General features: G+C 35.5%; 1 protein-coding gene across 4 annotated transcripts in view; it reads left to right on the top strand.

Annotated features, from left to right (window-relative positions):
- The window catches only part of LOC6645061 (mucin-19), a 91,798-nt gene extending 82,517 nt beyond the window's left edge, over positions 1-9,281 (top strand). For all 4 annotated transcript variants that reach the window (XM_047011695.1, XM_023177177.2, XM_047011696.1 and 1 more), the window contains 3 exons: positions 879-1,633; positions 3,408-3,506; positions 7,088-9,281. In XM_047011695.1, the coding sequence (XP_046867651.1) occupies positions 879-1,633; positions 3,408-3,506; positions 7,088-8,430 (2,197 nt within the window). In that variant the 3' untranslated portion in view covers positions 8,431-9,281. The remainder of the gene's footprint in view (positions 1-878; positions 1,634-3,407; positions 3,507-7,087) is intronic.
- The last annotated feature ends 11,314 nt before the right edge of the window (positions 9,282-20,595 follow it).

Genomic DNA, 20,595 nt, shown 5'->3' on the forward strand with positions numbered 1-20,595 from the left:
TTATAGAGAGTTAATAATTGTATTTAAGTAAGGTTTTTTTTGTAGATTTCTTTCCTTTTCTTTTCCTTTTTTATGTCATTTAAGACATTTTTGACGTCTCTAGTGGCTTCTGTCTCTCTCATTCATAGCCTCAGATTGTTTTACAGTTTGAGAGTCACTTTGAAAATCCAATTAGCTTTGCTTGTTATTCTTTTTTTATATTGTATATTTTTAGTTTTGTTTTTTTGCTGCTTCTCCCGATAAACAAAAAAGCAAATATTGGAAAAAAAGAATTGCTGCACTAGAAAAAGAAAATGAACAAGTTGTTATTGTTGTTGTTGCTGCAGTTGCTATTGGGTAAGGAAATGAGCTAAGCAAACTAATAGAAAAAGAATTTTTTGAGTGTGTTGGGAAATTTTTATAGTCTCTTTGGTTTGCTGTTGGTTAGGAGAGGGCAGGTAGAGGGGAAGGTTTTTATTTTTTACTTGTTTGTTTTGGGTTTTTTTTGTTTTTTTTTTTTTGGTTGATTTCAATTACCTTTCACTCGGAAACAAATTTTTGGTGGTAGCGGATTCTTGAAACTTTTACCCGGTGCCCGAGCCCCGAAAGGGATTTGTGAATTGAAAATTGCCGCCAGCTTTGAAATTTCACCACAGAGAAACAACAACAACAAAGAGTGTAATTAACTTGGCCAAAATTGCCTATAATTATGACCAAATGCTAACTGCTCATTGTCTATGTGTGTTGTGTGTGTGTGTAAGATGATAGAGAGAGAGAGAGAAAAAAAGAAATTCACACTATTTTATTGCTGGTTGTTGTGGGTTATGTATAGTTTGTTAATGCCCTAACTCATTTGTTTGTTTATTTAAATCTCCCTCTCTTTGTTTATATTTCTACAGCTTCAAAGCCAACTCCACACCCTTTGACATCTCGGCCTCATCGGCCTTTAAGCCCACCAAGCCGCTGGACATACGCCTAACATCAACGTCAGCCGTGCAACAGCCGTTAATTTCGCCGATCACTGGACAACCGCTAAGTCACGTGCCAGCCCCCTTGCTGCTCTCCTCGTCAGCACATTCAGCAGGAGCAGCAGCTGGAGCTGCTGGACCTGGTGTTGCTGCAACATCGTTTCGCTTGGCTCGTAGCTCTACACAGCCATTGCAATCACCACGTGTCGTTCATTTGGCCTCACAGGGCCAGGGTCAGGCTGGTGCTGGAGCTGGTGGTAATAAACCCTCTGCCCAATCAACGTTGTTGCGACAACATTCAATCAACGATAGCTTCAGTTTGAGTGAACAGCTCACTCTCTCTTTAGGCAACGATAGTGAGAATATCTTTGAGATGTCTGGCGTAGATGATGATTCGGCCATACAATCGCTTGGCGATGAAGCTGCTCAGGCAAAAGCTACAGCAACATCAGCAGCAGCATCCACAGCAGCAACTACAACGACTACTTTAACCAATCAATCATCAACACCAACGACCACCAGTGGCCTAACACGTAGCAATAGTGTTCGAGCCCGTGCCAATATGTTCCAGCAGTTGCAACAACAGGAACAAACGCGCAATCGCCGAGACTCTCATGGTGGAGGTGGAGGCAGTGGAGAACCTCAGCAACAGCAACAACAGCGGTCAACCATTGCCAACCGTCAAGGTAAGTAAAACCCAAAAAAAAATTAGCATCAAACCATAAAACTAACAGACAAAAATACCGCTAGCAAAAAAGAAAAGGGAATGCAGATTCTAAACACCAAGTTTTTGGCCAACTTTGTTTCCATTCTGTAGCGGTAACGAGGCGTAACTGCGTCGAGATCAAAAAACCACGAGAGAGGGCACAAAGGTTGAGAACAAAACAAACGCGGCAGAGTAGGAATTGGAATAATTTAGCTATGAACCCCAACTCTTTGTTTATTTTGTTTGAATGTATCTACTACTAGAATTTTAGCATTAGCAAAGTAAGTGTTAAGCTTAGGATGAAAAATAATCAAAGATACGAAATTATAGTTAGCGCTTAGCTTAACTTATTAGACTTATTATGCAATACTTTCGCTTAACCCACATATCCCTTTAGAAGAACTAGTCTCAATCTAATGTCATATCAGAATGTTATATATGGCATTACATTTAAAGAATCAAAATAATACTTTTTAGTTATCGCCTTTTGAATCATTCTGTCTGCATCAGAAAGACCAAGGGGATCAGACAATCAAGTCACATGAAATCAAAATGAAACATTTATCCTTTGTAGCTATTTGCCCTAGTATCTCAATTTTTCGAGTTTCTCAGCCAACTTTTCAATGAAATCAATCTTTCTATTTTAAATCAAGTTTCTGAAGTACTCATAACTGAGTTAGAGCCTTAGAAAAAATATTACGTATCCGACATGTTGGTCCAGAATGATAAATGTTTTGATCAAAAATTCAGGAATAATTGTAAACAGACATTGTGATAATATAATTTGGCAAAAGAATTTAAACTTGGACAAGGCCAAAGATAGCGCAGTTTTTTGGTTATATTCAACAATATGATAGCTACAATTATAAAGATAAAGAGGCTTTCGAGGCTATATTAATGTAGGTTATCCGAATTTATATACTTAATATTGGCAGAATCGAACTTTGGTCGTGTGTGTGTGCCCTGTGATTGATTTATTAGTTTTTGTTTCTCAAGCCTTTTCTAAATCTATTGTTGCCATTTTTAGTTCATTTCAATGTCAAACTTACTTTCCTCTCCGATCTGGTCAGTGGTTGTGGGCCTTAAATATGAATTTGCCCGATTTTTGCTAGCTTTTTGTATTGTTTTTTGTTTTTTGTCATTGAGGCTATTCGCTGCCGCTGCCGGCGCATGGTTGTTGCCCAAGTTAATAAGCTGTAAAATGTATGTCACTTGCCTCACACACGCACACACACACACACACCAGACACACACACACACTTATTCACTCAGGCAATCAGGCACTAATTAAGGTTTGTGTGTTGCTTGGGTAACATTTTGGGTAAAGGTGGAGGACCGTCAATGGCGGCCGGTGGTATGTGTGTGCGTGGAGGGGGGACGGATACATGTATGGGTCACTTAAGATTAGGGCCTCTAGTTTATTGTGAGAGTTATCAAATAGCGTGTGCGCTATCACCAATACATACATCTATTCGTGTCAAAATCTGGCCAAGCGTTGAGAGTTATGTCAAAAATGTATCGAAAAATTGCTGTCAAATTATGACATAAGATGCATAGCACTTTCAGTTTTCAATAAACCAAGCATCAAACTGCATCGCATCACAAATCACAGACCGAGGAATAAAACTTTAGATAATGTTAAAAATTCGCCAAGAATTTCTGTGCATAGATGGTAGCGGACTTCCACTTTTTGTCTTGTACCTTGTACTTTTAACCCTTTTGCAAATACTTATCAATATTTCATTTCATTGCAGCAGTACGTCAATCGACACCGCCGCCAGCGAGTAATACGCAGGGATCACCAACGCATGATGAGACCAGCACGCCAAATACAACACATGATGCGGAATTTGGTAAGTTCTTGAGAAAGTTTATTAAAAAATGTTTTGGAGAAAGAGTGAGAGAAAGAGAGAGAAGAAGCCCTTAAACAATTAATTGATTGTTGCAGTTGACCAATAATCGAACCATTTTAGACGAATTTCTATCAACATTCTAAGGAGAGAAAACTTTAATCGATGTATGAAGGGCCTCTACGGATAGAATAGTATTAGAGTAAGGTTTAGCTATTTCATTTGTATATCTGAGCTGAGCTTATGGACAGATTGTTGATTTTTGTGTTCCTTGTTGATATTTGTGTAGACTTATTACTTAGCGGACCCCTACGATACCAGGACATAGCCTGTTAAGCACGAGCACAAGCAGATAGCTGTTCACCTCCCACCCGAAGGTTCGACCGTAGAGTTCAGTCGTATATGGCAGGAATCATGGGGAACAACAGACAAATAGATCATAATATTTAAACTACATCTAACTTTAACTATAGGATGTTAGCTAAAAGAATAGCAGTCTGTGAGTAGATTACAAGCTATAGAAGGTTGCAATCAAGGCATAGTTAGTAAAACAATGACCTAAGTCAATAACTCAGACGAGTCTATTTCACCATTTAAAGGATTGTGCTTAAAAGTAAAACCAAGCGTAATATTTTAGATATTTAAAACCTTGGTTTAATGAGTAGGAAAATCAATAGATCTGTGCAAAGAGTAAGCAGTTTGTCGATAAAGTTGTTTCAACAACCACCAATCATCAGTCGACTTCAGACTAAAACTACTTAAGAATTACAACTAAAAAATGAATTTGCTTGGGTTTTGTCTACAATTTTTAAATTTTGAATATATCTCAAAATAGACTTAGGATTGGAAAAAAAATTAATAGACTTAACAAAGGTTCTATTTTTTGATCTATTGTTATTGATCCATTTAATTGTTGTTAAAAAAGACGAATTTGTTCATCACACACTCTCTCTCTTTCTTTCTCTATTTCTCTTCAAATTTAATTCTCTTGTTGAAAACTTAATTTTCATTTGTTAATCTCTTAATTTAATTGATTTTGTTTGCGCGCCTGAGAAAAATGCACGAAACACATTTTTGGAATGCCAACTGAAAATTCCATATTTATATACGATATATATATATATATATATATGTATGTATGTATATGTATGTATATCTTATTTGTTGTTAAAATGTGTTGTTGTTACTTTTGTTGATTGTTGTTGTTGTTGTTATTGCTGCTTTACTGTGTCTATATGTTAAATTATATGCATTATTTTTTAAATTTTTTTTCTCTTCATCATTAACTAATAATTTGCATTGAACAAATCAAAAATGAATGCCACGTTCAATTAAACAAACAAAAACAAAAAAAACCTAAAGAAATTGCAGCCGCACGCAAAATTGCGCAATGCCAAAGCGAGAAATTGGCAAAGAAAAAATAAGAAGAAAAAAACTAAAAACTTTTAATAATTTATTCAATAAATTTGCTGCATGCATGCAATATTTATTTCCATCTTTTTTTATTGTTTCTGGCCAAGTTTCTTGAATTGTTTTCTAACACAAAAAAAAAAAAACAAGAAAAAGCATAAAATAAAACCAAAAAAAAATGTTGGTTGCCGTTGTTGTTGATGTTGTTGTTGCCGCATGAGAAAACTAATAACAATTATTATTTACAAGTGGTTTTTTTCATATTTTTTAAGTTTACATTAGTGTGTTTTACTTTATGTAATTTAAGACGCGCGTGATTTTTATTTTCATTTTTGCCATTAATTAATTTCTTAAGGCTTTTCCCCCAATTCCTTCCTTTTTTTGTGTGTGTTTTGGCATTCGTTACACACTGACATAGTGAAGACATATGTATTTATATATCATAAATGTACATATACTGGAGGTTTGGTCTCTCTTTTTATGATTCGAGGTTTGCTAAAAACGCAAAATATATTTGGGCGTGAGAATGTCATAAATAATAGCGATAAGATGGCTTTACTTTATGATCTTGATTGTGTTGAGGGTGTGTGTACTATATGGAGAATTAGCATAGAAAATCGAATAGAACACAAAGAAAGTTCAAATTGGAAAAGTCAATTGTCCCGAATCGCTGATTTACTAAGGCAATCCTTTCTCAAAAATGAAATAACGAAAAAATCGATCTGAATCATCAAGTATAGATGGCCTAAACAATCTAAGTCTATTTGTTGACCACGAGCCGGCCAACAAAAGATTTAATATCAATCAAAAAGAATGCCAAAAGCAACCAAAAAGATTTATAATTTAATTTTTTCACTTGAGTTTAATTTTTTGTTTATTTAGATAGCATTTTTAAATTAAATTGAAATTAAATGTAATTAGTAATCAAATTAACTCTAGAACACAGTTAAGATCAATATTTAGATGAATTCTAGATCTAAATACAAACAAAGCGATTTTTAGACAAATTTTTAGATCAAATTTATAATGATTAAAAATAAGATCTAGTTAACATTTAAAAGCTATTTCAGTGAATTTAAGATATTTTTTATATAATCCATTTGTTTAATTGTGATTTTTGTACAACTTTAAGAATGAAATTTCATATAAATAAGCAATGATTTTTATTATTTTTATTCTACGAAAGATCTTTTAAACAAAAGGGAATCAGCGATTTAATATATATATTTAGATAGCTTGATAGTAGACTCAAAAAACTTTCTGTGGTTTTCTTATGAGTTCTATTGTCGTCTGTTGCGGGAGGCGACAAAGGCAATACTTTACACAAAGTTCATATCAATCATGAGTAGACACAATGATGATGTTGATGATGATGAAAACAATAATGATGATGATGATGATGCAGAATGAAAGAAAGCAACAAAAATCGAAAGCCGCAAAAGAAAGATATTGCAAAGAGAGTATAGAGATGAGTCTGACGGCTGTGACACTCTCATAAATGTCCATTGAATAACTAAATAGACAAGTGTGGACAAAGAAAATTACAGAAATTGCTTTTCAACAGCACACAAACACAAGAAAAAAAAAAGAAAAAAAACAAACTTTCTAAGCGGCGGCAACGACAAACCCGACAACGTCTCAACGAAGAGAGCAAAAATCGGTAGTACTCGGCCGATTTGTGTATGAGTAGTTACATATGTATATATATTTAGTGGGTGATAGGGCAAGCGGCAGTTGACAAAAACGGTTTTTATCGCAACAGCAGCAGCAGCAACAGCAACAACATATCGGCAACACACCAGCAACAACAACAACAACAACAACAGCAGAAGCAGCAACAATTGTTGTCTCGTTTCATGTGGGCACAGAAAAAATTGGATAAAAACTCAGTGCGCAGTTGAAACTTGCCTTCAATCGTACATTGAACAACAACAATTATGGTTTCATATAATATTATTAATAATAATAACAATAATAAGGAGAAGAGATCAGCAAATGAGTTGAGTAAGTTTTACCCAACAACAACAAGAGCAGCAGCAGCAGCAACAACAATCCTCAGGATATACATAATGATGCATTAGACTAATTTCTCAATTCCTATCTCTCTCTCTCTCTCTCTCTCTCTCTCCCATTCGGTCCTCCTACAATACTTGCCACTTCCTCTTTTGATTTAGAACCCTCATCTTTATCGCTGGCCGAACGTTTGGCATTCTTCACCAGCCTCTGCGATACTGGGAGCGGCGGCGGCGGCATCGGCAGTTGTCGCACTAGCAGCTATTCAAAAAGTCCACCCATGGATCGCACACCGCGTAGCAGCACAACAGTCAGCAGTGCAAGTGTCACGCCCACACCCATGGAATGTTCACCCCTGTTGCAGGAGGATCATCCTATCCAACCTTACCAGCCCAGGAGTTTGACATTGGAGAGCATAAACGAGCACAATTCACAAAATAGCAGCAATCTTTTCCATGCCCTAAGTCGTTCAGCCACAGAGCCAACAGCGGTCCTTTGTGATCAGCAACAGTCGGATCCACAAATGTTGCCAGGAGCAGTGTCATCTATCACAAAAATCAAAATACGCACCGTGGGTAAACTGATTATGCCGGTTACGTTTATGGGTGATCGGAATAATAACAATAATGCCACAATTAACCATCACAATTCAAGCAAGGCATGTCTGGGTCGCCTGCAGACACTCGAAGAGGTTAAAATCTCAATGGGTGTGCGTACCATAGGAAAAATCAAGTCCCCATTTATCGAACAGCAGCAGCAGCAGCAGCATTCGATACTTCTAACGAATGGTGGTGGCTCCTCATCGAATCAAAGTGATTCCGATTCAGGCAAAGAGAACTGTGCCTCAAATGAGCAAAAAGATAAGACCTCACCTCAAAAGGTATCCGAAATGCGTCGCAAGATAACCCGGCTAGTGCAACAGCAACAGCTGCCACAAGCCCAGCCAGTGCAGCGGCGACACACCACAGAGATAACTACCAGAAACAACACTGGCAGCAGCAGCACCAACAGCAACAACAATCGTTCATCACTTGTGGATGAACGTTATGCCAAATATTTTGGTTGCAAGGATAGCTTTAAGAACACAACAGTACTGAAAACGGAATCCATGCCACTGCCATCAACACTAGCAACACCAACACCACAGGAACAGCAACAGCAACAGCAACAGCAGCAGCAGCAAAACCCTCAGGCAGAGGCCACAAATGAATATGTACGTTTGCCCACCGTTAGTGTGGGTAAACGTCGTGAACTATTGAAACGTACCCGTCCCATGTCCTTTGAGTCATCGATATACACACCAACTAATGGCGCCGGCAACATCATTTGCGGTGGCGGCAGCTTTAGTCCCACTGCCATGCCCAGTCCCAAGAGAGCTCATTCGCCCGGCAATCGCATTAAGGCCATGATATCCTGCTATGATGATATCATTGTTACACCAGCTGAACTCAATGCAGCTGGCAAGGAGTTTCATCGCCTTTGCGAAGAGTCTTCGGTGGGCTAAAAAGATTTTTTAAAAAAACCGAAAGAAAAACCCGAAACCCTTTCCAAAAAAAAAAAACAAAAGTAAACAAAAAGAAGTAGGAAAAAATTGTACATTTTGGCTATATCGAAACAAAATTTCACAAATTTTTTTCAAATTACGTTTCAAAACGATTCTCTTTCCTCCTCCTTACCATCCCTGCCTACCTTCCTCCCTACCTTCCTCCCTGCCTCCATCTTTTACCAACTTTCTTGTGGCCCGCCTAAGGCAAATGCTCAGTGTGATAGATGCGTTTCGCCTCACACAAAAACGAAATTTTCACCCACAAATCATTATCCAAACGAAACGAAGAAAACAACAACAACAACTACTACTACTATATATTTACTAATAAAAAGAGTTATTATCTAAAAAAAAAAAAAAAAAACGACCCAAGCAAAACAAAAAAAAAAATAGAACGAGAAAAAACATACAATTTAGGCTTGTAAAGGATAATTTTTTTTTTTTTTTAATCTTATATTATCTATGATTATTATTGATTTCAGCCAGATTTAATGCCAGTTATATATATATATACAAAAACAAAAGAAAAACGAAAAATAATTTAACAATTTGTGCTTGGGCTTAAATATATAATTTATATCATTTTATAGGATGGATTTGAATGGATGGGAAAAATGGAAAAGAACGAATTGTACCTTAAAAGGCCTTATGTTTATTATTATTATGATTATTATTATTATTATTAAAATTATTATTATTATTATCATTATTGCTTATATTTAAAGGCGAATTGTTAAAAAAAAAAAAGAAAACGAGAGAAGAAAGCCCCAAATAAGAAATAAAACTCAAGAAAGATGTGCTAAATAAAAGTGGTTGAGTATTAAGAGAGGCGCGGGTAATTAAGCCTGCTTGATTATATATGTATATATGCATTTGGGTGATTTTAAAGCTAAACTAGGTTTAGTAATATTTAGATTTATATGCAGAACATTCAAGAATCAAATGCATTATTATGAGTAGAAAGTTAACATTGTTAACTAATCCTAACGATTGCTGCAAATTGGATTAGTCTTAGGATATCTAAAGCTTAGTCCAGACTTGACACCAATAAGGAGTTATAGAAGTCAAAGCAATTTATTATTTAATGGAATCCATAGAGATAGAATTTTTGCTTTTATTTACTAGATTATTCACCCTGAAATGCATGTCTTATATGAATAACAATGGATTAAACAGGATGTCTAAAGCATGTGACTTGCACTTTGCTCATAATTACTGATTGTTTTGTTTTTCAGTTGGGAACTGCTTTGTTTGACCATGTTAACAAACTATTGTTTTTGCTTTTAGCCAACCAAGTGTCATTTGAATTTCTTGACTAATGTTTTGTCTTTGTATCTCAAATCCATAGCCAAACCGAGCAGCAGCAGTGCTTCGGAACCTTTGAAAAGCATCCTTAAGACTGGAAAACCAATGCTTGGCGGTGCCATGGGTCGTGGCCTAATGCCAGTTGATCTCAATGCCGAACTGAAGAATCGTCTGAAACGTTCAACTCATGCCACAGTGTCCAATCTAAGGAAATCGGCCACTGCAGCAGAGGTACCAGCAACGGCAACTGCTGACGATGAGGTTGATAATCCTCAGCGTAATTTGGCTCAGATATTGCGTAATGTGGCCAAAGAGAATACAACACCAGCCCAACAGCATGATGATGCAGTGAATTTAGTAAGAAATCTATCAACATTGGGTCAATCGCGACGCTGTGAGGATGCAGCCAGTGGAGGCGGCGGTGGGGCTTCTGCCTCGGAAGGTGAAAGTTCTGGGGGACGTGAAATCGAGGCGATTATCAAAAATAGTGCTGTGGCACGTAGAAGGCGTCAGCAGCAGCAACAACAACAACAACAGCAGCAGCAGCCAGATGGGTGAGTCAATGTCCACCATGACGATCATCACCTCCTGCCATACCCAAAAGCTGTGCCTGTGCGTGCGTTCTCGCTGTCTCTTAATTGTAAATTAACACTAAGAAACTAACCTAAAACAAAAATCAAAGAAAACCCAAAAAAAAAAACATAAAGTTGATCTTAGCTTTGATCATGGTTTATATATTTACATATGTATTATACATACATATATGTATGCATCAATTGTGTGTGCTCTTCTCAAGACTGGTTTAAAAAAAAAACACAAAAAACAAAAAAAGAAAAAAACACATTTTTGTACCATTAAGAACAACCAAAAACAAAAAAGTTTCAAAGATTTCAATGTTTGCATTTTTCTTTCACATTATTTGTGTGTTCACAATCTTTTCTACTAGATGTGTGTACTTCATTTCTTTTTTCTCTCTCTTTCTGTTGCCTTTTAATGATTGAAATCAAATCGAATTTTTCAATTTTCTTAAAAACACAAAACCAAAAAGAAACAAAAATTGTTTCCCAATTAAAGTCAAGCCCATAGCCAGAAGTTATTACTGGCCACATCAGCAGCATTCCTATCAACAGCAGCAGCAACCACTGCAACTGCAACACCGGCAGCTGCAACAGCAGCAGCAACAACTATTACAGCAACAGCAACATCGGCAACAGCAACTACAACAACAACAAAAATTATTAAAGCCAAAAGATACATACTCATAAACTTGTATAAAAAAAAAAAACAAAAACAACCGAAAAAATATGCGTGTTAAAAACCAAAAATAAAGTTTTAGCCATTAAGTTTGAACAATTTGCTTTGCTTACTACCTAACGTTTTAATACAACAAAACAAAACATACAAACACACAAAATACAACAAGTAACTGAAAAATATATATTTTATTGATAAAAATCAAACAAAACAAACACACAAATTTGTTTAAAACAAAACGAAACCAATGCCACAATATATTTTTACGTAAAAACCCAAGAACATACAAAAAAGTGAAACGAAATAATATTATTATTAATAAAGTTGCGGAAAAAAAAAACCTATATAATTGTAGTTTTGTTTTGGCGCCCACACCTTGCTCCCATCTAATCGTGCTTTAATACTAACTCTAATTCTTGTTAATTAATACATTAAACCGAAGTGCATGTCAGAAGAATATAATTTTTATAATTTAAGCATGCTGTTATCATATTTAAAATTGATAAAGTTGGCGCTTCATCAGTGGCGCTTGCTCATTTTGAGCCTTTCTCAAATTTGCAAGCTTTCGAGCCGCTCTTCTCGATTGAGCACTTTCACGCTTACAAGAGCTGGTAACACTATACAGACTATCGATAACAAAGTCGATGGTTTTGCCATCTTTTGTTCGATGTTCGATTCCCATGTTGCATGTTCGACTCTTTTGCTCGATGTTGGTACTATTTTTCACGATTTTTACTCTTTTGCTCGAAGTGGGACTCTTTTTTTTTGCGCTATTGTTGTTTTTGCTTTCGTAGTGAGTAGACGTGTGTGTCGGTGTTTTTTTTGGGGTTTTTTTTTGTGATTTTGTTTACGCTTTTTTTTGGGCGGCGCGCGCGCGTCTATTGCGCCGACTGCTAAAAAATATATAAATTAAGGATTAAAAAAAAACAAAAAGTGTTAAGAAATTCTGTTAAACATTTGTGCCAGGTATTTGTTAGTGTGCCGTGCAATGTTCGTTTCCGTTTATCATTTACAAATGACAATTGCGGGAAGTTTTTCTTTCAATTAGCTTTCGATTGTAATTGAAAGCGCAAGTGCAGCCACAGTTGGCGTCGCCGTCGTCGTCGCAGCGAATTAAACCGAATTGAAATTGCAATTGCAATTGATTGTTTGCTGTGGAATTGCATTGAAATTTATTAAAAGGTTAGTAAAATGTACATACATATTTACTATGTGCATCTGCCCTCCCTACTCAATGTGTTCATCCCCTCCGTGACAGCCCTTACCTGCTGGCGACTGATGCTGCAGCAGGCAGAACAACTGTAAATTCTTGTGCCTTGTGTGTTTCTTTCCATTGAAGAAAACAACAACAACAAACAAATATTGCTGATTCACAAAAATATAAAACTCCCTTTTGCAAACTGTCAGATTAGTTACCCTACACCTCCCGCACCACGAAAAAGAAAGGTATATTGATTAAGGGCAGAAATATGCAACAACTTCTCATACATACATACATACACACATATGTATATATGTATATATATGTATGTATATGTTCTTGTACCTGTTGCAATCATTGATTGATTGATGCAAGAATTGATTAATTTTTTGCACTTTTAACCAAATCACAATGGAAATAAACAAGTTTTGTAGTTTAGACCATCTAAACGATTGTTTGAAACACATATATGTATGTACATATACATTTATAGTAACTTTAATTTTGATTTCAATTTGTTTATCTATTGTTGTTGTTGCTGTTATATCTCATTTTGTTGATTGTCTTTACTTCTTTTGCCCTTTCAAATAATCACAAGTATTTAAATGTTAAGGTTCAAGGTTTCAAATCTAGGCCAGTATTTGCATAAGTATCTATGTATATATGTATATATTTATCTCAATAAAGAAATCAATCAAAGAAAACAAAAAGAGATAAAGGCAAAAGAAAAAGTCAAGACCACCAATGTTATTTTTGTTTAATCATTATTACTTTAAATATTTATTTATTTACACTTTGCTGTGTTGTAGTTTCATTATTGCATAATCTTTGATCAGATCACCCTCCCACATTATCGTCGTCCCTCCTAACCTCCCCACCCAATCACAAACTCTAAGCTAATGAATAAACAATCGACAGCAAGAAAAAGACGCAAAGAAAGATACAAATTTGGGAGATAGCTAGAAACAAGAAAAAGATAGAGAGAAAGAAAAAAAAATGCCTTTCGTTTTCAATGAATTTGCATAATTTTTTGCGGTGTGGCGGCTCCATTTGATGAGGGGCGAGAAATATTTAGTAATGTAATTAGTTATGTCATAAGAACGACCTAATGATACCCTATCCACGCAGAAGTTGTTTTTTTATTTAATGAACAGAGTTAAGTTTGTATTTCCAAATGGTATAGGGTATACCACTTCTTTAATCTACAAAGAAGTAAGGCAAAGAAATTAGATATACGATTTCCTATTTCTGTAATGGAATCTCCTAAACATACAATTAGCATTAATTAGGATTTATTCATTATAATTGAATCCACTTTCCCCGTACTTCTCTGAGTACGGATGATCGTAAATTGACTTCAATTACAGCTCAATCGATACGATCGATCGTTAAACAAATCAAACCACAGGAGAAAAAAGGGGAAGGGGGGAAAGGGTGCCGGCCATAAATACAGACAAACCGTAAAGTGCTTATCAGTTTTAGATTGCGTTTTCTATTTCGATTTTTATGGATAGGATAGCCCTATCTTAATTTCAAGTGGCACTTTGGCAGCGGCAGCTAATTTGGTATTGACGTTTCTGTATGTATGTATGTTTATATACGTATATGGGAAAGTGTAGAACAAACATTAAACTTAAACCCAGCAGAAATGAACCGAGTACTGATATGCGGAAAAACGTGAGCTCAAACGCTAATGAGGCAGATAAAAAGAAGAAAAAACTCTAAACAAATTTACAACGCTTGAAAAATTGTAAAAAAAAAACAACAAAAAAAAGAGGAAAAAATATTAATGTAGCGAAACAAAATTTATCTATGAAACAACATGCATTTTAATAATAAATAAAAAAATTAACAGTTTAACAATGAATAGTTTAAGACAAGTTAAAGATAATCTATTTTTACATTAGGATTTAGTATAATTTTATTTTATTTTTAATACACACCGAGAGAGTATCGATTAAAGTGTTAAATAAAACAAAGCTAAAAACATTTTTGTTCAATGCAAACATTTTTTTGATAGATGTTGATAGTAGAGAGCTGCATGAATGATAGAAACATCAAATGAAGCTAACAATATTTAAAACGAAATGAATAAATTGAATGACTTTAAAAATCGACTTCAAGTGAATGAAGATTCAAAGGAATTGAATGAGTTAGAAAGTAAGACAATGAGTTGCTATGATTCGAATGTAGTCGAATCCCAATTCTGATTTTTAGTATTCAGTATATTTATGAAATATATGTGATTTACTATATGATTAACCTTGTCTAGTCGGTGTCTTACTGGGGACCCATTCAGACTACAGAGATGAATTTTTCTTTTTCCCAACTAGAGAAGTAATATTGAAAGGAAGATCCATTGTGTATCCATTGATGGATTAGCGAATAATATTTGTTTTATATATTAAATAGCTTTATTTATGTTTCTCGGTTCGTGGCAATTAGGAAATTCTTATAAATTAGATTTTCCAAGATTAGTCCCAAAATGTCCAATCCAAAACCGCGCACTAAAATTTTTGGTGTATTGTATATTCCAATTTGAAAATCTTTACATTTTCGTTAAAGTTTTAGTTGTTATTGCTTCAAAACGTCCCAATCAAAATAAGACAATTCGAATGATTCGAGTGCCTTAGTACATTTCGATGCTTTCACACTCATTTCAATTATTTTAGAGATTTGACAAGTACAGTGAAACCTCGATATAACGAACTTCGTTATAACGAAAAACCCAATATAACGAATTTTTTGTTAAGTCCCTTGAAAGGACTAAGGTTTTACATTTCAGTACCTATAGCGAATCAATAGATATAACGAATAATTTTGCGATCCCCCTCAGATTCGTTATATCGAGGTTTCACTGTATATTCTATATTCACACTCATTCATTTCATTATGTAGTTGCCGTTCATTCATTAGAATTCAATTCGAATGGATTTATTTGACTTTGATATTTCTATCATTCATGCAGCTCTCTAATATATAGATTATATGCAAAGCGATTGAACAAAGAAGTCATACTATATGTACATATGTATGTATGTACATACTTATTTACGCGATTCGCCAAGTCGTTTTAACCTTGATATGTATTCTTATCTAAAAGCTAAACTAAAAATTGCTGAAAAATTGAAAAATTAGAAGTAAATATTTCTGCAGGCGAAACTATAGAAACTAGTAATTGATTAATGTCCAGTTTTCCTTTACGTTTTGTTTTTATATAGAAAATCTTGAATTGATAACAAACTTTTCAATTAATTTTCAATAAAAAAGAAACTGAAATTGATTTGACAGAGGAGAGAAGAATGAGCTAATTCAGTTTCAATTTACTCTTTCGTTATAATTAGATTTTTTGAGTGATTTGTTTGTAGGCTTTTTATCAATTTTTCATTAATTGAACTGCATATACATACATATACATTTGTATATGCATCTACAATATGCTGAGCCGCCCTCTGATCGCATGGAAGCAGCTGTTTCCCCCCACTGATCTATTGCCACGATTCGTCTTCATCCCTCCCACACAAACACACACACACACACAAATCATTTACATTCATCTTATGAACATCTCACGCAACATTTCCATTTAAAGGCATGTTTCTGTGTTATACGATGCTTCTCGTACACCACTCCCACCCCCTTTCGTTAGCATTGCTAATGCATTTCCAGCAGATTACACAATATTTTCAAATTTCAATTCCAAAACATACATATTTCTAATGCAGTGATCCATTAATCATGTTTTCATTTAGCTTTGTTCGTTTCTTCGACTTCGTTATGCTTTGATTCAGTTTATATAGCAGGGCACATAAAACTTTATTCCCTTTTTCCTCCCTTTCCCTTCCCTTTTCTCTGAAAGTGCTATAGATATGCATTTTGTTTAGGTATTATAGCAAAAGGATTCCAGAAATCAATTTCAGTGCAACGAAATCTCATTAAATTCGTTCTAGAGGCTTAAGATACTTCAATTATTTAGCTGCTAAGAACAATATTAGAAATATGAGTTCGACTTAAAATAAATAACTTTTACTTAATATAAATATTTACAAAATATTTAATAACCATCTAAGATTTTAGAACATGAGGCCTGCTCACGCTTCGATTCCGAGCCAAATGATTATCTATCTTATAAATTTATGGAAATTATGGGCTTTTAAATATTTTTCTATTATTCAATATGTGGCACACAATATTAGCCACAATTGGAAAAATTCGATCCTTTTATTTATTTACAAGAATTATTCATAAAATTAACAAGTGACAATACTCGAAATGGAATTGATCTGTTCTCGTTAATGTTTAAAATGAAATTCATTCAAATTAGATTCAAAAACTTTTACAAATGAAACCTGAGTTAATTTTGTTAATTTGCAGTCGAAAACTAATTTATCCCTTAAAAATTATAGATAATTATGTTAATGCTATACGCTAATATAGTTTTTTATACCCTTGCAAAAAGGGTATATTAATTTTGGTCAAAAGTGTGCAACGCATTGAAGGAAGCATCTCCGACCATATAAAGTATGTATATATATTCTTGATCAGCACGACGAGACGAGTTCAAATAGCCATGTCCGTCCGTCCGTCCGTCCGTCCGTCCGTCCGTCTGGATCAACGCAAACTCCTCCAAGACCGTAAGAGCTACAGAGCTGAAATTTTGCATGTAGGCTTGTATATACTGCAGGCGTTGTATATCTCGGATTCAGCCGGATCGGACTACTATATCATATAGCTCCCATACAAACAGCAAAGTCACGAACAGTGACTTTTCTTAATAACTTCGTTATTTTCTGAGCTATTGTCGTGAAATTTAATATTGGTGAGTTAATTACACATATAAACGACTATGCCAAATTTGATCAAGATCGGGTGACTATATCATATAGCTCCCATAGGAACGATCTTTCGAAAACAGTGACTTTTGTCAATAACTTCGTTACTTTTGACGCGGTTGCTTTCAAATTAAACATTTGTTAGTTTAATATATCTGTTAATGGCTGTGCCAAATTTGATAAGGATCGGGTAACTATATCATATAGCTCCCATAGGAAAGATCGGTGGAAAACAGTGACTTTGATCAATATCTTCGTTATTTCCTATGCAGAAGAAAAACTAAGATTGTAGGCCGTTCTTTCGGACACATTAGCCCTTTTAGCTTAAACGTTTTTTCACTTTGATGGCTATAGGTAAGAAAAAAGTTACCAAAAAAGTTGCAAGGGTATACAAACTTTGACGCGGTCGAAGTTAGCCCCGGCACTCTGGTTTTTTATTATTGCGGGGAGAGCCCTCTTTCTGCAATCTATCCGAAAAGTGGATAATCAGCGGAAATCAGTGACAAACGGGACATTTGGAAGGTTATACATATAAAAACAAAAGGTACATATAACATTTCATAATTTTAAAATTTCAAAATTATGAGAATTGGATTAATAGGGGGGTGGGCGCAAGCGGTTGTTTAGTCCACTCCATGCGGCAGGTCAAGACCGTGGAGCCTTTTTAGTCGTCTGGTGGTAGAACTGTTGTCAAGCAAATTGATGGCCATGGGATTCAAGTGCCCGTCAAGGCGGTCCAGGTGGGCTCTCGTCAGCCTTGTAATTTCGTCCGTTACCCATGGAATTCCCACCGTACTGTGGATCTCTGCATTGGATGTAAGAATGTTGGCATCGGACATGACTCTCAGGGCCTTGTTTTGGAACCTTTGAATAATTTTACGGCTGGACATGCAGGCTGTGCCCCATAGTGGAATCCCGTAGGTCCATACTGGCTTTAGGATGGTTTTGTATATTAGTATTTTTAAATAAAGTGGGCGAAATAAAAGTATTTCGAACTTAGCTCGGTATTAACAACAATATTTTCGAAAACAATGCGAAATCTCTATCGATTTACGTTTAAAAACGACTCCGACACGAGATCCAAATTATAAGTCAGTGAGAAATCTATTTAGATTGGTTCGTTACCTTCCAGGAGACGCTTATCAGAAATAAATTAGGTTATATAACTTCCGTACTTCTTATAAGTTCCAAGTAGATTTTTGGGAGAAAAATCAAAATCGCTTAAGAGGCAAAATATTATTTTTGGGTAAAAATTGTTCCCGCATTTTCTGACCCTGCTTACAAAATAATTTTAGCCAATTTCAAATTCATAAATTCCATTTACATCATATTTGTATGCCTCTTTAGGACTTTTGACTCAGACAAACAATGATTAAAGATGAAACTAAATTCAAAATTTTAGCCAATTTCGAATTGAATCTTAATTGAATATTAATTAATTCCATCTACACTCTATTTGTGTGGCCCTTCAAGAGGGCTTTTGGCTCAACCTAAAGAAGAAACTAAACAGATTTAGAATTAAAGTGTTTCCTTTGTAAATTATTATTATACAATTTTCTGGCTATAGTACATTGACTTTGTCTCTGACTCTCTGTCTCTCTAAACGATTTTCTTCCATCTGTTTCATTCTCTCTCTCTCCCTCTCTCTTTCATTGTCTTTGTATTTACTTCTGGCTTTTGTTCAAGTTTTGGTTACGGTTGGGGCGCAGCTGTTTTGCTTGTTTCCAGTCAGACAGTCTTTATAAAATTTGGAACAATTTGTGGCAAGTGTTTTCGCTTTTGTTTATTTTGTTCTCAGCATCATTGAGCCAATTAATCATTCACCCATTTGTAAGTGCAATATGTATGCAGTTAGATAAAGTCATTTAATTATCTCAGACAAGAAAAAAAAGTGTAAATTGTAGAGTATTTATGGCCAAAAAAAAAGACGTGAGACAAAACTTGCTCTAGGCCAAGTCAAGTTAAGCTACCCTCCTTCTTCTTCTTCTCCACCCTCCCGCTAAAGCCACTCGAATTACCAAATCGAATTTGAAAGCTCTCTTTCATGATGTCAGGTCGTCTGTTTGTCTGACTGTCTGTCTGACTGACTGAGTGATCCAGCCAACCAGTCATATACAGTCAGTATGTAGTTTTGCAATAACTGAACAAACAACATTAGCAGGAAATGTTGAAATATAAAAAATTGGTTTTCGAGCGCAATTTAATTAATTTTTAATGAGAATAAATTGCAAACAGTTGGAAGTCGCTGTGTGAGTTAGCCCCCCACTCAAGCATGAGAAATACCCCATGAAAGATGACCAACCACAAGTGAAACAGTTTTCAATTCATTTGATGGAGGAAATATTATTTCAAATTCAGTGAAAATCTTCCCAAGAATGGGGACTAATTCTAAAAAGGGATGTATTCCCTATATGTATATATGTATATTAACTTCAATCTGATTGCCTCAAAACTATGATATTCTATTTTTGCTAAAGGTAAAGTCAAGTCTGCAATCTCAATACCGCGCTGACATTGACTTTGACACTCTCGACAAGAGAAAGAAGCAAAAGAGATGGAGAAGTCAACAAACTGAAGTCTAGGATAAAGATAAATCCTTTGCCTAGACTTGCAAACTGAAGTTTCTAGTTTCTCTCTCCATCTGTTTGCTGGTCTGTCTGTTTGTTTGTTTGACTGGCAAATAAAAGTCATCAGAATTGTTGACAACTCATTAGCCCCAAATGGAGGAGGCGAAAGCGAAGGTGGAGTTGCAGTTGCAGTTGGAAGCTCTCATCTCCTCGTACAATGAACTTTTTGGACACGGTGTTCTCCTCTTTATTTTCTTCTTGCTCATAAATCTACTGTTGCCTCCGCCTCCTATTTCTGCTTTAAGCTAAACGCAAAGTGAAAAATGTTGCCCCGGCCCCCTACTTTTGATACCAATGAAGCAACCAGCAGCTGCAACAGCATCTTTTCTCAATGCAAACTCTTTGTGCCTGGGCATGTGTCTTGTCTGGCCATATTCCGTGTGTTAGCTCCTTTGTCTGCTTGGATAGATGGTTGAATGGCTCCCTGGCCAGATACAGGGAGAGGGAGATAGAGAGAGAGAGACAGTCTCTTCTCTGTCATAGATACCATCATTGGGCATTTATTATTGCAGTCTTTGGTTTTTTTTCTTCTCCTTCTTTGTGTGTGGTTATTCAATTTTCTTTGTCTTGTCTCTCGCGTATCATCCTGTTTTGCCTTCATCTGGCTCACAACTAACATTTCCTTTTTTCCTATTGAATTTCTTATCAATTCTCCATTGATATTTCTCCAGGGCCCCTATCCCCGACTCCCAAGCACATGAAAGCTTGAGTGACAAACAATAAATGCATCGCCTAACTGCATCTATTGATCTGTCTCTCTCTTTCTCTGTTTCTGTCTATCAGTCAGTCAGCCAGTCAGTCAATCAATTAGACACCTGTTGCTTTTATGCAAGCTTAAAGCATACCGAGATGGCCAAATTGACTTTTTTTATGGCTAGAACAGGATTTCTCATGGGGGGAATTG

This window comes from Drosophila willistoni (genome assembly GCF_018902025.1).
Source record: "Drosophila willistoni isolate 14030-0811.24 chromosome XR unlocalized genomic scaffold, UCI_dwil_1.1 Seg105, whole genome shotgun sequence".
NCBI classification, from domain to species: domain Eukaryota; kingdom Metazoa; phylum Arthropoda; class Insecta; order Diptera; family Drosophilidae; genus Drosophila; species Drosophila willistoni.